The sequence below is a fragment of the Piliocolobus tephrosceles genome, chromosome 8, assembly GCF_002776525.5.
Source record: "Piliocolobus tephrosceles isolate RC106 chromosome 8, ASM277652v3, whole genome shotgun sequence".
In the NCBI taxonomy this organism is placed as follows: Eukaryota; Metazoa; Chordata; class Mammalia; order Primates; family Cercopithecidae; genus Piliocolobus; species Piliocolobus tephrosceles.
The window spans coordinates 139,105,182-139,123,399 of record NC_045441.1 but is presented as its reverse complement, the minus strand read 5'-3'; the positions used below and the strand labels follow the sequence as shown (position 1 = coordinate 139,123,399).

Sequence of the window (18,218 nt, the reverse complement as noted above, 5' to 3'; positions counted from 1 at the left end):
TGATGGCAGCTATATATAAATCTTGTGATCAGGAAGTGGAAATTCTCTTTTTTCTTTTTCAAAATGGTTTTGGTTTTTAAATATAAATTCTAGAATCAGCTTGAAAAATATATAAGAAAATACTTCCAGATTTTGATTGTGATTGCATGACTCTACAGATTCATTTGGAAATAATGATATCTGAATAATATTGAATCTTCTGATTCATGGACATGGTATAATATTGCTCCAGTTATTTAGGTCTTGTTTGATTTTTCTCATCAATGTTTTGTAGTTTTCAGTGTAAAAACCTTAGATTAATCCCAATACTTTATAATTTTAGTGGTATTATAAATGGTATTGATGATTTAATTTCAGTTTCCCGTCATTCATTACAAGTCTGCAAGAATATAATTGATTTTTGTATGTTGACCTTGTATTTTCTGACCTTGTTAATTTATTAGTTCTAGAATTTTTTTGATACTTTGAGATTTCCTTCATAGAAAATTATGTCACCTGCAAATAAAAACAGTTTTTATTATGTTCTTTCCAATCAGTGTGCTTTTAATTTCTTTTCTTTGCCTCCTTTCACTGGCAGGATCTCTATCAAAACATTAAATTGGAGTGGCAATGAGGGACATTCTGGCCTTCTCCTGAACTTAAGGGAATATATCCACTCTTGCACCTTCCGTAGTCTTACGGATTTTCTGTCTGCATGTTTTATTGATTACTGAGAAATAAGGTTTAAAGTATCCAAGTATAATTTTGGATTTGTCTATGTATCTTTTTGGTTTCTTTAGTTTTGCTTCATGTATTTTGAAGCTCTGTTTTTAGGTGCAAATATTGTAAGGATTGTTATATTTTTCTGATACATTAACACATTTATCATTATGTAATGTCCATCTTTATCCTTGACAATATTCCTTGCTCTGAAACTACAGATCTATGTTATATTAATGTAGGTACTCCAGCTTTCTTTTGATGAGTGTTTTCATGATGTTTATTTCCTCATTCTTTTACTTTTAAGCCATCTCTATGATTGTGATAGGCGGAATTCTAAGGTGGGCTCCAAGATTTCCATAAACTAGTATACATGCCCTGGATAATCTCTTCCCCTTTAGTGTGGGAAGACCTGTGAATAGAATGAATGCCATTTCTATGATTGGTTTACATGGTAGAAGTAAAGGGATTTTGCAAATTTAATTAAGGTCTCTAATCAGCTAGTTTTGCATTAGTTAAAGGAGAGATTATTCTGGGTAGGTCTCACCTAATTAAAAGAAACCTTAAAAGCAAGAGATACTTCCAGATTTTAAGAAAGCAAACATTCGTGCTTTAAACTGCCTCTAAATATATGGAGAGGGGCAGCCTCTAGGATCTACCCACAACCACAGTCTTTCAACCACAAACAACTGAATTCTGCCAATAACCCGAATGAAGTTGGAAAAGGACCCTGAGCTCCAAATGGCAGGATGGGTGATACCTCGATTTCAGCTTCACAAAACCCTGAGTAGAGGATCCACCTAAGCCATGTCTTGACTTCTGTGCCAGGCTGTTTTGTTTTTACATTGCTATAGAGAAATATTTGAGACTGAGTGACTTATAAATAAGAGACATTTATTTTGGCTCACAGTTTGCAGGCTGTGCAGGAAGCACAGTGCTGGCATCTGCTTCTCGTGAGTGCCTCAGGAGGCTTCCAATCATGGTGGAAGACAAAGGGGATCCTGCTTGTCACACGATGAGAGTAACAGCAAGGTGTGGGGGAGGTGCTGCACACTTCCAAATAACCAGATCTCACTCACTGCTGTGAGGACAACACCAACCCTTCTACGAAGTATCCACTCCCATGACCCAAACACCTCCCACCAGGTCCTGCCTCTAACATTAGAGATTACATTTCAACATGAGAAATGAGGGGCCAAACATTCCAAAAATATCAACTCTTGATCCACAGAAACTGTGAGATAATAACTGTATGTTGTTTTAAGTTTTCACATTTGTGGTAATTTGTTATGCAGCAATAGAAACCAATTCAGTCATTATATTTAAAGTGCACTTTTTTGTAGATAGCATATGGTTGAATCTTGTGGTTTTCTTGTGGTTTTAACCAATCTAAATGGATTTTAGACCATTTATCACAATCTATCTATAAAAATTTCAGACCACTTCACATATGTTTTAAGAAAGTTACAATAGTGTACTTGCAATTCATCTTTCCCATTTTTGTGTTGTTATCGTTGTAAACTGTTACATGTTTTATAACTTCCCTAATACACTATTACTATTTTTGTTAGAGCTATAAAATGTAAAAGAAATTTCTTTTATATTTGTATTTTTTTCCATTTCTAGGGCTTTTCATTTCTTTGTGTAGATTCAAATTTCTGTCTGGTGTCATATCCATTCCTTCTGCCTGAAAAACTTCTTTTAGCCTTTCTTATAGTGAAGATAAGTTGATAATTAATTGTTCCAGCTTTGTTAGTTAGATTCTTTATTTCACCATCATATTAGAAAGATTTCTGCTGACTAAATATTCTGGGTAGTTTTTTGTATTTCAGTATAATAAAGATGCTATTCAATTGTGTTCTGAATTGTAGTTTCTGACAAAGAATCAGCTGTAATTCTAATATTTATTCTTCTAATATAATGTCTTTTCCCCCTAGTTATATTTAAAACTTCCTCTTTATCATTGGTTCTCAACAGTTTAAGTATAAAATGTCTAGATTTTCTGTTTTGCTTTGTTATGTGTTTACCCTGCTTGGAGCTCTCTGTTTCTTGGATCTGTAGTTTAGTGTCCTTCAATACTTTTAGAAAAGTCTTAACCACTACCTTTTCAAATATTTCTTCTGTCCATTCTCTCTTTCTGACATGTATGTTAAACTGCTTGATATAATTTCATAACTCCTATATATTGTTTTCTCTCATTTGTTTTTTTCCTTTTGCTCAGTTTGAACAATTTCTATTAACTTATTTTCAAATTCACTGATTCCCTCCTCAACTGTGTCAAGTCTACTGATGTAACCCCTAAGGAATACTTCATGTCTCATAAAATGTTTTTAATTTCTAGCATTTACATTTGACTTTTATAGTTTCCATCTCTCTGTTGAAATGTCTAATCTTTTATTACATGTTGTCTACATTTTTCATTTCATCCTTTAGCATAGTAATCATAATTATTTTAAAGTCCCTGTCCCACTTCTGGATTATTTCTGAGTCTGGTTCTGTGGATTATTTTGTCCTTTCATTATGGATTATTATACTTTTGCTTTTCTGAATATATTATAATTTTCTTAAATTGTAAATATGCATAGTAGGAAAGTAGATTGGGATAAACAGTATTTATACGTAGAATGGTTATGCCTCTTCCTCTGTCAGGCTGTTAGTGTTCAGGTGAGTCAATCTAATTAAGAGTTGAACTGGGTTGGGGTTCTTGCTATGGTTACCTTCAGTGCATCTTAGGTTTTTAATATGCTTTGTGTTGCTTGTGCTTAGGTGGGGACTGAAATGCCATAGGGCTTTACCTGGTGTTCCTGTTCCATTCACCCTCAGATTTCAGTCATCTCTGCATAACTCCACTTCACAGAGGGTTGTTCCAGGCTTTGACCCTTCCCTATAGTAGACTGGATTGCTTGTTAATCACCCAGTATTCTTTAGATATATGGCAAGGGCAGGGAAGTGTTCTTTGTTGTTCCTATATAGCTTCAGTCTTAGGCATGGCCTATATGCCTGGGCCTTGGGCGCTGGGCTTTCTCTGTGATCCTGACCTTCTTCCTAATGGCAGCTGTATTCGTGAGGGTTCTCCAAAAATAGAGAACCTGCGTGTGTGTGTGTGTGTGTGTGTCTGTGTTTGTAGAATTGGTCTGCATGATTATGGAGGCTGAGAAGCCCCATAATATGCTGTCTGTGAGCTGGAGAACTAGGAAAGCTGATGGTGTAATCCAATATGAGTTTGAAGGCCTGAGAACCAGGGAAGCTGATGATGTAACTCTCCCAGTTTGATGCCAAAGTTCCAAGAACAAGGTGTGTGAGGGGGAGGTTGTTGGTGTAAGTCCAAGAGTTCAAAGACTTGAGAACCAGGAGCTCCAATGTTTGAAGGCCAGAGAAGATGGATGTCCCAGCTCAAGAAGAGAGAATGAATTTGCCCTTTACTGCCTTTTTGTTCTATTTGGAACTTCAACTGACTAGACGATTTCTGCCCATATTGGTGATGGCAGAACTTCTTTACTCGTTTGAATCTACGGATTCAAATGCTAATCTCTTCTGGAAACACCTTCACATACACACACAGAATAATATCTTACTAGCTATCTGGGCGTAGTTGAACTTGATTAGTTCAACTATTGAACTTGATTAGTTCAATCAAGCTGACACATAAAATTAACTATCACAGAAGCCAGGGTGTTCTTTGTATATGTGTAGTAGAAGTCTTGTACAGAACAGAGGTGTTTTTTTGCCTCTTTTTAGAAGTCAGTTGTCAGTCCAATTTTTACTCCTTTATAATATCTCTTTTTTTCTGCTTTAAGTTTATTGGTTTAATTGAATTAGTGGATTCATATATTTTATCTGTTCTGGAAATTTCTCATGTTTTCAGATACTGTCTTAACTCCTGTGTTTCTATTCCTTTTTTCTTTTTGCCTCATCTCTGTGAACCTGTGTTTTTCTATTCTTTCAGAATGATGATTAATATGTTAAAACTTCTCACTCTTTTCTCTATATTTCTTACCCTCTCTCCACATTGCCTATCTCTGGGCTGCATTCTGGATTTTCTTCTACCCTGATTCTCTCTTCAGCACTGTCTAATCCATTAAATCTGTCCACTGAGTTGTTAATTTCAGTTGTATATAAGTTCAGGTTTGTGAAGAAGGAAACACCAAAACTGGATTAGATGTACAAAAAATTTAATGGAGGCAGAAGCAGGTAGAGGGAAGGATAGCCTTCAGACCATAATGATTTGACACCTGTGAAGAGAGAGTGGGAAGAAAGAAAGTTTGGTTAGGAAGAGTCGTGAGCAGTGCAGTTCCAGGAAAGATTCCGTAGTCAAGGGGGAGTCTTTGAGCCAAGCTGCCAGTTAGAGGAAGCTCACGTCTTTCCAGGAGGAGCCTGAGTACCCTCACCATTCCAATGTACTAGCTCACTGGCTGGGAGCAGTCTGCAGGTGGCATGCCTTTGGCACAAACATGGTGGTGGGTCCAGAGGGGCAGCAGCAGGGCCATTTACCAATCATACTCCCCAGAGCTGGTGATGTGGGTGGCATGTTTTATGGCTGCCACGTTCCGTTTGTTGATTCTAATAGTTTTATTTGGTATGTTTGCAAATGTATCATGTCAGTTTTATATTTTCCTATTTTCAGAAGACATTTTCAAGATTGCTTAAAAACTGTCTTAGATATTGTAAGTGTACTTGTTTTATACCCATATCTGATCATTATAGTATCTCAAGTTTTTGCTTATTTGTTTCTGTTACTTTTTGTTCGGTTTTCTCATTGCATCATGTTTCTTTTGGTGTTTGGTTTTCTCCAAGTGCTACACATTACATTTAAAAAGAAGTGTTCAAGGGAAAATTTAAGGCCCAAAATATTAGTATCATCCTCCAGGTAGAATTTCTTTTTAATGCCAAATCTTCAGACACTATTGGAGAAAGACCACTTTAATCAAGTCTAAGGACACTCACACTGCAAGTCTACAGGAAGGATGATTTACGTCTGAGAATTTATCACTTTGGGATCCTTTTTTTTTTTCTTTTTTCTCTTTTTGAGATGGAGTCTCACTCTGTCACGCAGGCTGGAGTGCAGTGTCACGATCTCGGCTCACTGCAACCTCCGCCACTCATGTTCAAGCAACTCTCCTGCCACAACCTCCCGAGTAGCCGGGATTACAGACATGCACCACCATGCCTGGCTAATTTTTTGTATTTTTAGTAGAGACGTGGTCTCACCAAGTTGGCCAGCCTGGTCTCAAACTCCTGACTTCAGGTGATCTACCTGCCTCCCAAAGTGCTGGGATTACAGGCGGGATCCTTTCTAAAAGTAAGGTGAGGATGACATTCTTCACTTTGGACGGATTGTGAGTTTTACTTTTATCCTGATTATCCTATAAAATTACCAAATCCCAAACTGTGGCTCCATCTTTTTTTTTTTTTTTTTTTTTTTTTTAAGACGGAGTCTCGCTCTGTCGCCCAGGCGGGAGTGCAGTGGCCGGATCTCAGCTCACTGTCACTGCAAGCTCCGCCTCCCGGGTTTACGCCATTCTCCAGCCTCAGCCTCCCAAGTAGCTGGGACTACAGGCGCCCGCCACCTCGCCTGGCTAGTTTTTTTTTTTTTTTTTGTATTTTTTAGTAGAGACGGGGTTTCACCATGTTAGGCAGGATGGTCTCGATCTCCTGACCTCATGATCCGCCCGTCTCGGCCTCCCAAAGTGCTGGGATTATAGGCTTGAGCCACCGCACCCGGCCCTGTGGCTCCATCTTTAAGCTGTTTCTACTTGATCTGAAAATATAAGTGGCTCCTTACCAGGCTTAGGTTTCTGGGTTTTCACTTTTCTTAGGTTTGTTCTAGAAATTCCTCACTCTCTTGTTATGTCTTTGAAGCTTACTATTTAGTTTATTTTATCCAGAGTTTTAACATTATTCTCTATGGGAGTACTGTCCTAATTATCTACCCACCATTACCATAAGATGTATGTTCCACTGATTTTTTTTTTGAGATGGAGTCTCGTTCTGTCACCCAGGCTGGAGTGCAGTGGTGTAATCTTGGCTCACTGCAACTTTCGCCTCCCGGGCTCAAGTGATTCTCCTGCCTCAGCCTCCTGAGTAGCTGGGACTATAGGTGTGCACCACCACACCTGGCTCATTTTTTTTTGGAATTTTTAGTAGAGATGGGGTTTTACCATGTTGGCCAGGATGGTCTCAATCTCCTGACCTCATGATCCACCTGCCTCGACCTCCCAACATGCTGGGATTACAGGCATGAGCCACCGCGTCTGGCCTCCATTGATCTTATTGATTCTGAGTAACCCTAATTCTTTGAACATCAGAGACAATCCTAATCTAGATCTTCATGTACAAGCTGTTACAGAGGGACCTACAGAGAATATTAGTTATCTCCTTTAGCACAAGAAAGAATTGTTCTTCCCAGGAAAGAATTCTTGTTTCCAGGAAGAAGGTCTTCTTTGCCTACTGGAGGCAAATTCTGGGAATTCAGGCTTAAAACTTGGAGTTGATCCTTCTGCAGAACTGGAAGTCAGAAAGTCTTTCTTTCATTTTTGTTTTTTGGGATTGAGATGTCTATCCTTGGTGTGTGTGTGTGTGTGTGTGTGTGTGTGTGTGTGTGTTTGCATGCATGCAAGTGTGTGCGTTTAATTTTCAAGCAGTGGTATGCAGTTCTCTTCAGTGTTCACCATGATACATCCTGCTAGCTTGTAGTAGAAAAGATAGTCTAGGCGTCTTCAGATGTATGAAATCAAGAGGATATGCACAATAAAACACCATTTTGAAATTAAAAAAATGTCCAAGTGCCTAAACTTAGTGGTATGTAAACAGAATTATGAGGAGGGAAAGGAAATATAAAAATATGAAAAGAATTAGGCAAAGAATGTGTTTGAAAGTATAAAAATAAGACTCAAACCAATAATTATAACAAAACATCCAGTATATGGAGTGATAACTGCTTAAAGAATTAAAGAGGAGGGGACAAATTTAGACACATCTCAATAAAATATTTTATTGGTAGAATAAGCAAGAACCAAATCTAGTTGCCAAAGAATAGGCCAACAGTGCCACTGTTAGATTAAGAATCATGGGGGAAAAATGAGTGTTGAGCCATAGTCTAGCTATAGCTTCCCCAATAATTTACAGGAATTCTCTTCTGGGGTACTGAATCCATAGGTGAATCTCTGGAAGGAGCACAGGTATCTGTTAGGGCTACTGTGCGGGCTGGAACTGAATATTCACTGTGTAAGAATATGTAAGAATGTACTCATTGCCTGAAATCTTTTGCTCTAAAAGTTAATCATGGCCAACACTAGCTTTCAGAAATAAGCCAGATACAAGTCTTTTTTTGTAGAACAAAAGCTGATCCAGGTACCAGGGCATAGAAATATGAACAGAAACATCATCAGCACACGACCCATATATTTTTATCCTCGAAGAGATAAAAGGAGAGGAGAGGAAGGGGGACACAATTGAAATGGATATATATTCATATAAATTTTGAGGTACTGGACAGTATTTTTACCCTATGTCTGGTCAAAATTAGCAAGCAAGTTTTCCTACAGGAGGCAGTGCTGTTTTATGCTGTAATTTAAATATAAAATTGATTTGTGCTATCAAATCACTCAAATTACATAACTGAGGTTACAAGGCCTAACCTTGAGCTATGGGGGAAAAAGCATCCTTTAAACCACAGACAAAAAAAGGACTTTACTGAAGGGAATGGTGAATGCCAACTGTTCTGTAGTAGGAGAAAAGGATAAAATAAGCTGAAAGGGGGTGGAAATACAGTAATTTGGGGGACCCTGTGCTTGAAGGGAAGTAAATTTCCTTAGGGCAGGAGAGTATCATTAATACAATAGCAAGCTTGCATGAAATAATTTTCTGTTATCTAGGGTAGAAAATTTAGAAAATGGTCAAAAGCATGGTAGTTGGAAACCTAATATTAAAAAGGTACAGGAAAGTCAACTTTACAATTTATTTTCCAAACATTTGTTGATCCCACTTTATATGCCAGGCACTGGGTTGTATAATGGGGATACAAAGATGAAAAAAAAAAAAAAAGATTATAATCAAAGTATCTGAAAAAGAAAACCACTAAAGAAATGTTATTGAATGTAAAGGAAAACTGTAACTTCTTTAATAATATATTATTCAGATTCAAAGATGATAGCACACTTTGAGATTCAGATTGGTAATGTATCTTTGATTACACTTTGCAAACGTATTTGACAATTAACCATTTACTACTACTTTTTATTACTAAGAGGAGGCAGGATTCGACTCCGGAGGTGGGGATTGGGCTCCAGACCACACTGAAGACGAGCTGAAAGGGAAGAGGTTTTATGGAGTCTCTCCATAAAACACACTCACTAGTGCCATGTCAGGTTACCATTGCTAAGGCAACACCTGGAAGTTATGGCTCCTTTCCATGGCAACAATCCCATGACCTGGAAGTTATTGCCTTTTTTCTAGAAATTTTGGCATAATCCACCCCTTAATTTGCATATCATTGAAACTGGGTATAAATATGATTGCAGAACTGCTTCTGAGCTGCTACTCTGGGCACACTGTCTATGGGGCAGCCCTGCTCCACAAAGAGCAATACCTTTGTTGCTGCTGTTGTTCTCTACCACTTTGATAAAAGTTGTTCTCTACCACCACCAGCAGCACTGGTTCGTGCGCAAGTGGCCATGGACGACCACGCTGTACCCTCCCTGCTGCTCCCTCTGGTCTTCAAAGGAATCCCTCCCTGGCTCGAGGCCCCTGCAAGGGTCCAGTATGGCTGCTGAGGAAGCGAAAGGCAGGAATTAAACATGGGTTTTACTTGAGCCACGCTGCAGAAAGTCCAACTCCCTGCAACGTCACCAAGGCCCTCAGGACCCCTGACCATAGCCTGCCCGAAGCCCGCAGCCCACGTGGAACCTCCTGCAGTCCTTAGCTTGACCTGGCATTTGTGCGCATGCTTGCAGACCCCTCCTTCCCAATGTGTGCTGGGGAAGACCCTAGGGCGCCTGCGCACACTCCCTTCCTCTTCCTCTTCCCCTTGATTGGGGCTAATGTGAATACCTGCTTCCTGTGTCTCCATGACCTCACTAGAGGTTGGCTGATTTAAAGACAATGAGTTCCCTTAAAGGGTTCTCATTATGCTCAGAAGTAGAAAGAAGGAAATCCTATTGTTTGATTCGCACAACCAGTCAGCGTCACATTTTCTAATCACCGGGCATTCAAGAACCTTCCTGGACAGGCCCAACCCGAAAAATACCGGATGCTTTTGCCTCACAGTAATAGGATGGTCAGGTGTCTGCAGTCTCAGCCTATGCACCTGGCGCTCTGCCTCTTCTCCATAACCAGAGTGGAGCTGGAGATACAGACTCTGTGTGTGTGTGTGTGTGTGTGAGAGAGAGAGAGAGAGAGAGAGACAAAAATATGAATAACCATATAGGAGATATTACACGTTATTTTCCCAGTATCCTACTTTTGTTCTTTCTTTTCCCTCCCCTCCCCTCCCCTTCCCTTCCCTTCTTTCAACAGATTCTTGCTCTGTCATCCAAGCTGGAGTGCAGTGGCACGATCTCGGCTCACTGCATCAAGCGATTCTCCCGCCTCAGCCTCCTGAGTGGCTGGGATTACAGGCGAGTGCTACCACGTCTGGCTAATTTTTGTATTTTTAGTAGAGATGAGGTTTCGCCATGTTGGTCACGCTGGTCTCGAACTCCTGACCTCAGGTGATCCACCCGCCTAGGCCTCCCAAAGTGTTGGGATTACAGGCGTGAGCCACCTCACCTGGCCCCTACTTCATTTTGGAATGCCACGAACCATAATATGTTCTAGAAAAGTGGAAACTGTTATCTTCTGCTTTGTAACAGTACAGTTACATTCATCTTTTTGGCAGTAAATCATTGTACTAATAAACTGATGTCTCAGAAGTAACATTAGCATGTGTAATGCCCACATTTCTTTTATTGATGCTAACAGTCTACAAGAATCACAAAAGAACATATCTACTCATGTATATGAACTAGAAAATTATCAAGGCGGGGCAGTCTAAATTTTTTAAAAAGTTCAAAAATAAAGGCACTTCTTTCCCCTGTGCCACGCATTTGTCCCCACCAGAAGCTACTTGACATTAGACTACCAAAACTACCAAAGGAAGTTATTGTTAGAGAAATTTAAAACGGCATGCACATCATTTAAAATGAGTTAAAAACTTAAAAAAGTGGACTCTGACTCTTGGCAAAGTTGCAAAGATGATGCAGCATTCAAAGTTTTCTGTGTCATTAAAACTGTGCCTGAAACTACAGGATTCCTTCCGTTGGAATCAAGTTGTCCCTTCAGCTCCAATAATTCAGCCTCTTTTGACCAAGTTGCCTTCAGTTTTAGGACCTGCAGTGTCAGTCAGGTCCGACCTCCGCAAAGACCGCCAACCAGCGCCTGTGGAGCAGCACGCAGAAGAGGAGCGCGCCGCCCAGCAGCAGGGCCAGGCCCAGCCTCCAGCTCCAGGGCGGCTTCGGCCACGCCCACAGCCCGGCCCGCAGCCAGGCGCCCCAAGGCCTCCTCCGCATGAGGGCGGCCACGCCCTCCGACACCCTCCTGAGCCGCTCCTCCTGGCCTGCCCAGCGCAGGAGATGCGCCATCTCGTACACCTCGTTGGAGTAGTGGGCGCCCTTGTGCTCCCGCACCAGGCCCTCCACCAGCCCCAGCAGCTGCTCCGCCTGGGCTTCCTGCTCCCGGCCGGTGGCCCGGTTGTCAAAGGCACAGACCCGGCCCCCGCACTCGGCCACCAGCTCGCGCAAGGCCCGGTTCTCTGTGCTGCGCACGTAATCTTGCAGGGAGCCCCCCGCCAGGTCCTCCTTCCTGGTGAAGACGATGACCGTCCATTTCAGTACGTCCTCCCCGAACATGTCCCTCACCTTCCTCACCGCTTGCTGGTCCTGGGCCGTGAACCGGCCCAGCTGGGTCACCAGCAGCAGCGCGTGGGGTCCCGGGGCCGAGAGCAGGTAGCAGCGACCTCTCTCGTCACAGCCGGTGTCTGTCTTAGACACTTCGGAGCTGAAAATGTCCGGAGTGTCCACGACTTCCACGTGGCACTTGTTCCACCAGCGGCTGGCCGTGGTGCAGGCCCTGGTCACAGACGTGGCCCCCAGCCTGGAGAGGAACCGTTTCTGGCCCAGGATGCTGTTCCCAGTGGCGCTCTTTCCGGCCCCTGTTCTCCCAACAAGGATGAGCCTCAGCGTGGACTCCTGCCGGGACCAAGTGTTCTCTTCTAAACCTGTGAGACCAAGTGTTATAATCTTACTTAAGTTTAACCAACTTTCCCTTGGGAACTGGAATCTTCTTACCTTTAGCATAAGTGGTTAAGAATAGAGATTTGAGCCCGTAGGCGTTCATTTCCACCTTTTCCTTTTGTATTTGGGTTGTCTGCCTGCCCCTGTAGATGCTCCAACTACAGCTGATTATCATAGAAATGTTCCTTTATCAATCCAGCCCAATAGTTCTGACATTTCTGGTCAGCCACACACATGCAGACATATTTATTTAATATTTGAAAATTTCGATGCACTCTGAAATATTCTCCCAGAGACCATCCCCAGAGAAAGGCCGTGGGGGCAGTACTGCCTGGTAGGGAAGAGCTGTGTGGAGTTCCAGATACCCTCGTTTGAATCACAGCCCCACCATGTGCTAGTTGTGTAACCTTGGGGAAGTTGCATAATCTAAGTATTAAGCCTCTTTGGCAAAAGTGGGAGTGATAAGAGGCCTGTTTCTCAGAGGCCTGTTGAGGGGGTGAGATAAGCCCTCTTTCCTTCTTCCCTCCTTCTCTTTCTCTTTCTCTCCTTCCTCTCTTCTTTCTCTCTTAAACTGGCTGCCTAAAAAGAATATCTGTTTTAACCCTCTATCCTTGTTCTGTCAACATGCTACCTCGCAAGTCTTATGTTCACTGTAGTGCATGATTTGATCCCCTCTGCACTTCTTCTGTGGTGATCGGAGTAGGCTTATTATCCTTATTTTATACCGTGGAACCAAGGGAGCCGGCCAGTCAAAGAACTTAACTTCTCACAGCAGAGATCCAGCTAAAATGCAAATCTCAGAGCTGGTGCTGTCATCCCAGGGTTGAGACATCTCTGGAACTTACCTCTGTTCAGTCTTGAGGAAGCCCCATTCTCCTTATTATCCTAAGCTGAAGCCTAGCGGGACAAGTATGAGGTGTAGAGATATGGTCTTACCATAGATATTTTCTTCATCTCTCGCCATCTTCCTTCCTCCCATGCTTACCTGCAAGAGTACCAAACACATTTTGTTAATTCATTTATTTATTCCTCAAATGGGCATAACCATCTACAGGGTGTCAGGCAAAGTCTGAAGAGCTGGTGACAGCACAGTGGAAAGACATGGTTTTTGCCTGCAAGGATCTAAAAATCTAGGTGTATGTCTTGGCAGAAAGGCAGGTGGCTAGAGAGAAGACAGGTAAATTTCATCAAATATAATACATTGTGCTAATCCTTCTTTAAGTACGGATTATATCGGAACTTGAGAGAATGGCCTTGGAAGGGCCAACACCCTGCCCTTGAGTTGGTATGATGCTGTGAGAACATTGGGTGAGGCTGGATTTGTCTTTTCAGGAACTCCAAAAGCAAAAAGCAGAGGGTAAGTTATAATATTTACTCAATGCCAATGGGCTTTAGGTATTACTTTTTCCCCGGGTGATTCTATATCACTGACATAAGCTAGAGACATCAGGGGATTCAGCAGCTGGGGGAAGATTAGGTAAACCCTCAGAACCAGAAAATTTGCCCAGTGACTTCGGCACCCACCTTCAAGTGGCTGGCCTGGGAAAAAAGAAGAAAATTGGGATTTTTCTTTTGGAAATTGAACAGATCTCCTAAGTAGATCTGGAGGGCCCCTGACTCTGTTTTCTTAAGATCAAATAGTTTTGTTTGTCTAGAGATGTCTAAATATGATGTCTGTGCCGGAGAGACTTGAACACTCCCCTTCAACTCCTGAATTTGTCTTCCCCTCCAAATCTGATTATGCTGAAATCTAACGTTATGTAATACAGCTAAACACTCTGTGATCCAGTTTGCCTAATCACACAAGCTCCTGAACACAAATGCACTTCTCCCTGCATTCTATGTCTCCGGCCTCATTCCCAGACAATCCCCCACTCGGTCAGCTACTTCACGATCAGCAGATTTCAGGGCCTTGCCAACCCACTCTGCTTCCCCTCCTAGGACTATTGATCCTCCCCGACCATCTGTCTGTGTCTCACCATCCATGTCAAACTCTTTGTGTCTTGCACCCTGGTCACTCAGGTACCTGTGTTCTCTCCCATTGGCACCACACATGAAGGAAGGGCAGAGAGAGAGGCTGGCTAAGTAACTTGTCTTTGATCGAAGGACTTGGAGAACAGGTTTGCCTCATCCTCTATTAAATCTAGAGCTGTTTCTGTTTCTGCAGGAACTCTCCTGGCCCTCCCCAAAAACCTTCAATAAGATTCACTCCATGGGCCTTATGTGATTCATTATTTTGCGTGTAGAAATGAACAGACAATCATCAATGACATCAGAGCAGAAATGAAGAAACAGCTGCAAGATTCGGAGAAAATACTTTAGATGAAGCAAAATGTCCTTGTCAACTAAGAAAATGAGAGTGTGTGCTGCAGGGAGTCCACAGAACTCTGGATAGTCCATTGGAATTTTCCATAGTTTGGAACAGGGGTTGAAATGATTTTAAATAGTTTTTTTTTTTTTTGAGGAAAGTAAGACCCAGCTGAACTCTGAAGTGACAAATGGCCCTTAATCACTGAGGAACGTACACATGTAGAATCCTATATTCCTAATACTTTAAGAGACCTCAAAGTTTATTGAGTTCTTTGCCACTCAAATGTGCTGTTTCTCAGAATTATGTGAATGTTCTGTAAAAATGTACATCTCTTGGATCCATCCTCAGAGATTCTGATTCATGAATTAAATGTTTCTGATGTCCACAGCTCAGAACTTGGACATCAGTCATTTTTGCAACCCCCTTTATTGTACAGGTGGGAATTTAAGGTGTCCCGGTGACTGGAACAGGAGAAGCTTGAATTAAGGGAGCAGATGTTAAAGGGACCATGCAGGGAAAGGGGATGAAGACCAAGATATTAATCTCAGATATCTCCTCAGGGGCCCCTTCTGTGAACAGTGAGGAGGAGAGTTCAAATGTACCCAGTCTTGTCACGTTGTGACTCACTCCGAGGTTAGATGGCTTACGGGGCCATGGAAGTATCTTTTGCCTTTGCTCAACAGGGAGCTTGAGGAATGTTTAATGCCTTTCAAACTGTGTTTTATTCCTGGAGGTGGTTCCAGCACACTCTTCTCTTACTTTATTAAGGGAAGTGGGAGGAGACAGGTTGCACTCCCCACCAAGAACGTGTGTGCTCCAGAGCTGGAGAAGATGATCCTAAAATTTCCTCTGAACTTTGCCTACTTAAAAACCTGGAAGCATGTCTTTGATTGTTCCAGAAATTGCTCGCCTGCATGATGCCTTGTAGCATGCAAGCGCTCAGGCAGTAGATACTCTAGGAATCACGTTCTTTCTGGTTCTCAGAGCACCCCTAGCCCCCGCCACTCCCAGGCTCAGGCTCACCTTTCCTGGTGACAGGCTCTGAAGTTGACCACAAGAAGCCCCAACCTGCTGCTTTCCCTTCAGCTGTGAGTGCAGAAGGCTCTTTCCTCTCGGCACACAGAGGAAATCACTCAGACTTCAGAAATCAGGAAGCTCAGGGTGGGCCCCATGGTTATGATTTAAAGAGACAGAAACATTTCCCATTGAGCTGTGGGTTGGCAATACTTCTCCTACCGACTCTACTTTCTGCTGTGACTGAGGTTACATGTCTCCAGCAGGACCTGATGATATCAAATATCTTGCCATGCCCTAAGAAGGGAGGGATGTTTAGTCCCTGAGGCCTGACTGTACTTCTAAAATTGATTACTAAGCTAACCTTCAGTTGCCTTTTGCCCTTTAGGGACGTTTCCCCATATAAAATAGGCCCAGAGAGTCTCCTGCCCCAGAACAAATAACATGATAGCTGTTCTCATCATCTGTCCATTAATTAGACATCCATGTGGTCAATGCCAGCCCCAGATCCAGTCTGCCAGAAAAATCTGGAGGCAAAGTCTTATCATTCTCTGAGAGAGGAGGGCTTTCCCAGCTACTGAAGGACTTGAGGGTGAACTGGTATGTTGAGGATGAACACCTTTGCACTATCTTCAAATTAGCCTTATTAGGAGGCTTAGTCTAGTCATCTATGTTGGTATCACCAGTTCTAGTTATTCTATATTCTCTCAAGAGCATCATGAGGTCAGCAAAAAAGCGAATCATTGGGTGGTGAGAAGGTTACAGAAGAACAGGTTGCATATCTGATTAGGTCATTAGCCAGCTATAGGACCTCACCTAACTCAAACTTTCTGGAGTTGGCTTTCTGGAGGTCACTATATGGGGAAGACAATAACTCAAGTCTTACCCTACTGGATAGGGTCTACTTTTTAACCTTTTTCATGCCAGTCCACTTTTTTTCTGGTAGGGAAGAGACCCAACTGTTACTGTTTCCCATCTTTTTGGGTGCACAGCGTCTCCTGGATGTCTGACATGTCCACTGTTTCCATTCATCATTGCTGAAACAGGGAGCCTGTCATTCTCCCACTAGACCAGCAGGGCTGGGGCTATTGTGAGGCAGGTGGGGCATCTAGGGCACACGGCTTAAGGAGGCACTCACTCTCTGGTCACCCAAGTGCAGATCCTGTAGGTGGGTGACCCTGGGAGTGAACGTTTTCTTAAGAGTGAGGTGCCTAGGGCTTCTCACTAGCCTCATCCTAGCCCAAGTCATGTAGATCAGCTTTGAATAAGTTTTTGATACATGACGTGTACCTTTCATAAAGATGCTTTCAGAACCTCTTCGACAGCTCCTTGCCATTTATTGTTTCCATGCATGTGTATGATGTCTTACTTCAACCACTCATAACTCCCTATCAGAGGTTTATCTGACTACAAAAGTATGTATAGGTAGTGCATGCAGCAGCCTGAAGTTGTCAGAGTTGATATCCTAGGAGCATATTTCAATCAATGTCAGTTAGGACTTATGGATAAACACCACAGCTTCCTTACTTATCAAGCTGTCCACCAAATGAGACAATTCTGTGATGTACTGCATACAAATTGCTGAGTCCGCAGCAGGACTAAGACCCAGTTGTTTACAGTGGGAACATCCTTATCACTGTATACAGTGGTAATGTGCTCATTAATGCAACCTGCGTTGGCTACTATCCCTTCCTGTCTCACATTTCCGCTTTCCTAGTGCTTTCTGAGACCTTCTTCCTATTGAAAAGTAACTGTTTCTGTCTTTATTTTTCTCTGCATTTCTGTTAGCTCTTGATTATGTCTCACTTTCTCTGGGCTTTGTTGCCTTTTATTCATTGATATTTACTATCAGTTGTGGAAACCCAGGTGAAGCCCAAGACCCTGACTACACTTGAGTCTCACAATTATATCTAGAACTCCTGCTTCCTTTTCTATCCTGTATTAACACTCCTTCGTCTCTTTCCAGTCTTGGCATGTTCATTGTTTTCTTCCCTATCCTTATAAATGCGGTAAAGAAGATGTATTAGTCCATCCTCACTCTGCTTTAAAGAAATACCAGAGATTGGGTAATTTATAAAGAAAAGAGGTTTAATTGGCTCACGGTTCCACAGGCTGTACAGGAAGCATGATGCTGGCATCTGCTTGGCTTCTGGGGAGGCCTCAGGAAACTTACAATCATGGCAGAAGGCAGAGGGGAGGCATACACATCACATGGCTGGAGTAGGAGCAAGAGAGAGCTGGAAGGAGCTGCATACTTAAAAATTTTATTTAATATACTTTAAGTTCTGGGATACATGTACAGAACATGCAGGTTTGTTACATAGGCATACATGTGCCATGGTGGTCTGCTGCACCTATCAACCTGTCATCCAGGTTTTAAGTCCCACATATATTAGGTATTTGTCCTAATGCTCTCCCTCCACTTGCCTCCCCACCCCTTGACAGGCCCCCATGTGTGAAGTTCCCCTCCCTGTGTCCATGTGTTCAACTCCCACTTATGAGTGAGAACATGCGGTGTTTGGTTTTCTGTTCCTGTGTTAGTTTGCTGAGAATGATGGTTTCCAGCTTCATCCATGTCCCTACACAAGACATGAACTCATCCTTTTTATGACTGCATAGTATTCCATGGTGTATATGGGCCACACTTTCTTTATCCAGTCTATCACTGATGGGCATTTGGGTTAGTTCCAAGTCTTTGCTATTGTGAACAGTGCCGCAATAAACATATATGTGCATGTGTCTTTATAGCACAATAATTTGTAAGCCTATGGGTATATATCCAGTAATGGGATTGCTGGGTCAAATGGTATTTCTGGTTCTAGATCCTTGAGACATCATCACACTGTCTTCCACAATGGTTGAACTACTTTACACTCCCACCAACAGTGTAAAAGCATTCCTATTTCTCCACATCCTCTCCAGCATCT

At 42.2% G+C, this 18,218-nt stretch overlaps 1 protein-coding gene across 1 annotated transcript; it reads right to left on the bottom strand.

Annotated features, from left to right (window-relative positions):
* Positions 1-7,672: 7,672 nt before the first annotated feature.
* GIMAP1 (GTPase, IMAP family member 1) lies at positions 7,673-15,434 on the bottom strand. The gene is made up of 3 exons (XM_023225497.2): positions 15,301-15,434; positions 12,903-12,951; positions 7,673-11,950 (listed from the first exon to the last, which is right to left on the bottom strand). The coding sequence occupies exons 2-3, from the start codon at positions 12,943-12,945 to the stop codon at positions 11,073-11,075; spliced, it is 921 nt and encodes a 306-aa protein (XP_023081265.1). The 5' UTR covers positions 12,946-12,951; positions 15,301-15,434; the 3' UTR covers positions 7,673-11,072.
* Between the last annotated feature and the right edge of the window lie 2,784 nt (positions 15,435-18,218).

Coding starts and splice junctions, on each gene's coding strand:
- GIMAP1 (XM_023225497.2), bottom strand. CDS start 12,945: ATGGGAGGAAGGAAGATGGCGAGAGATGAAGAAAATATCTATG. Junction 11,951..12,902: donor AGATGAAGAAAATATCTATG/GTAAGACCATAT, acceptor TTGGTCTCACAG/GTTTAGAAGAGAACACTTGG.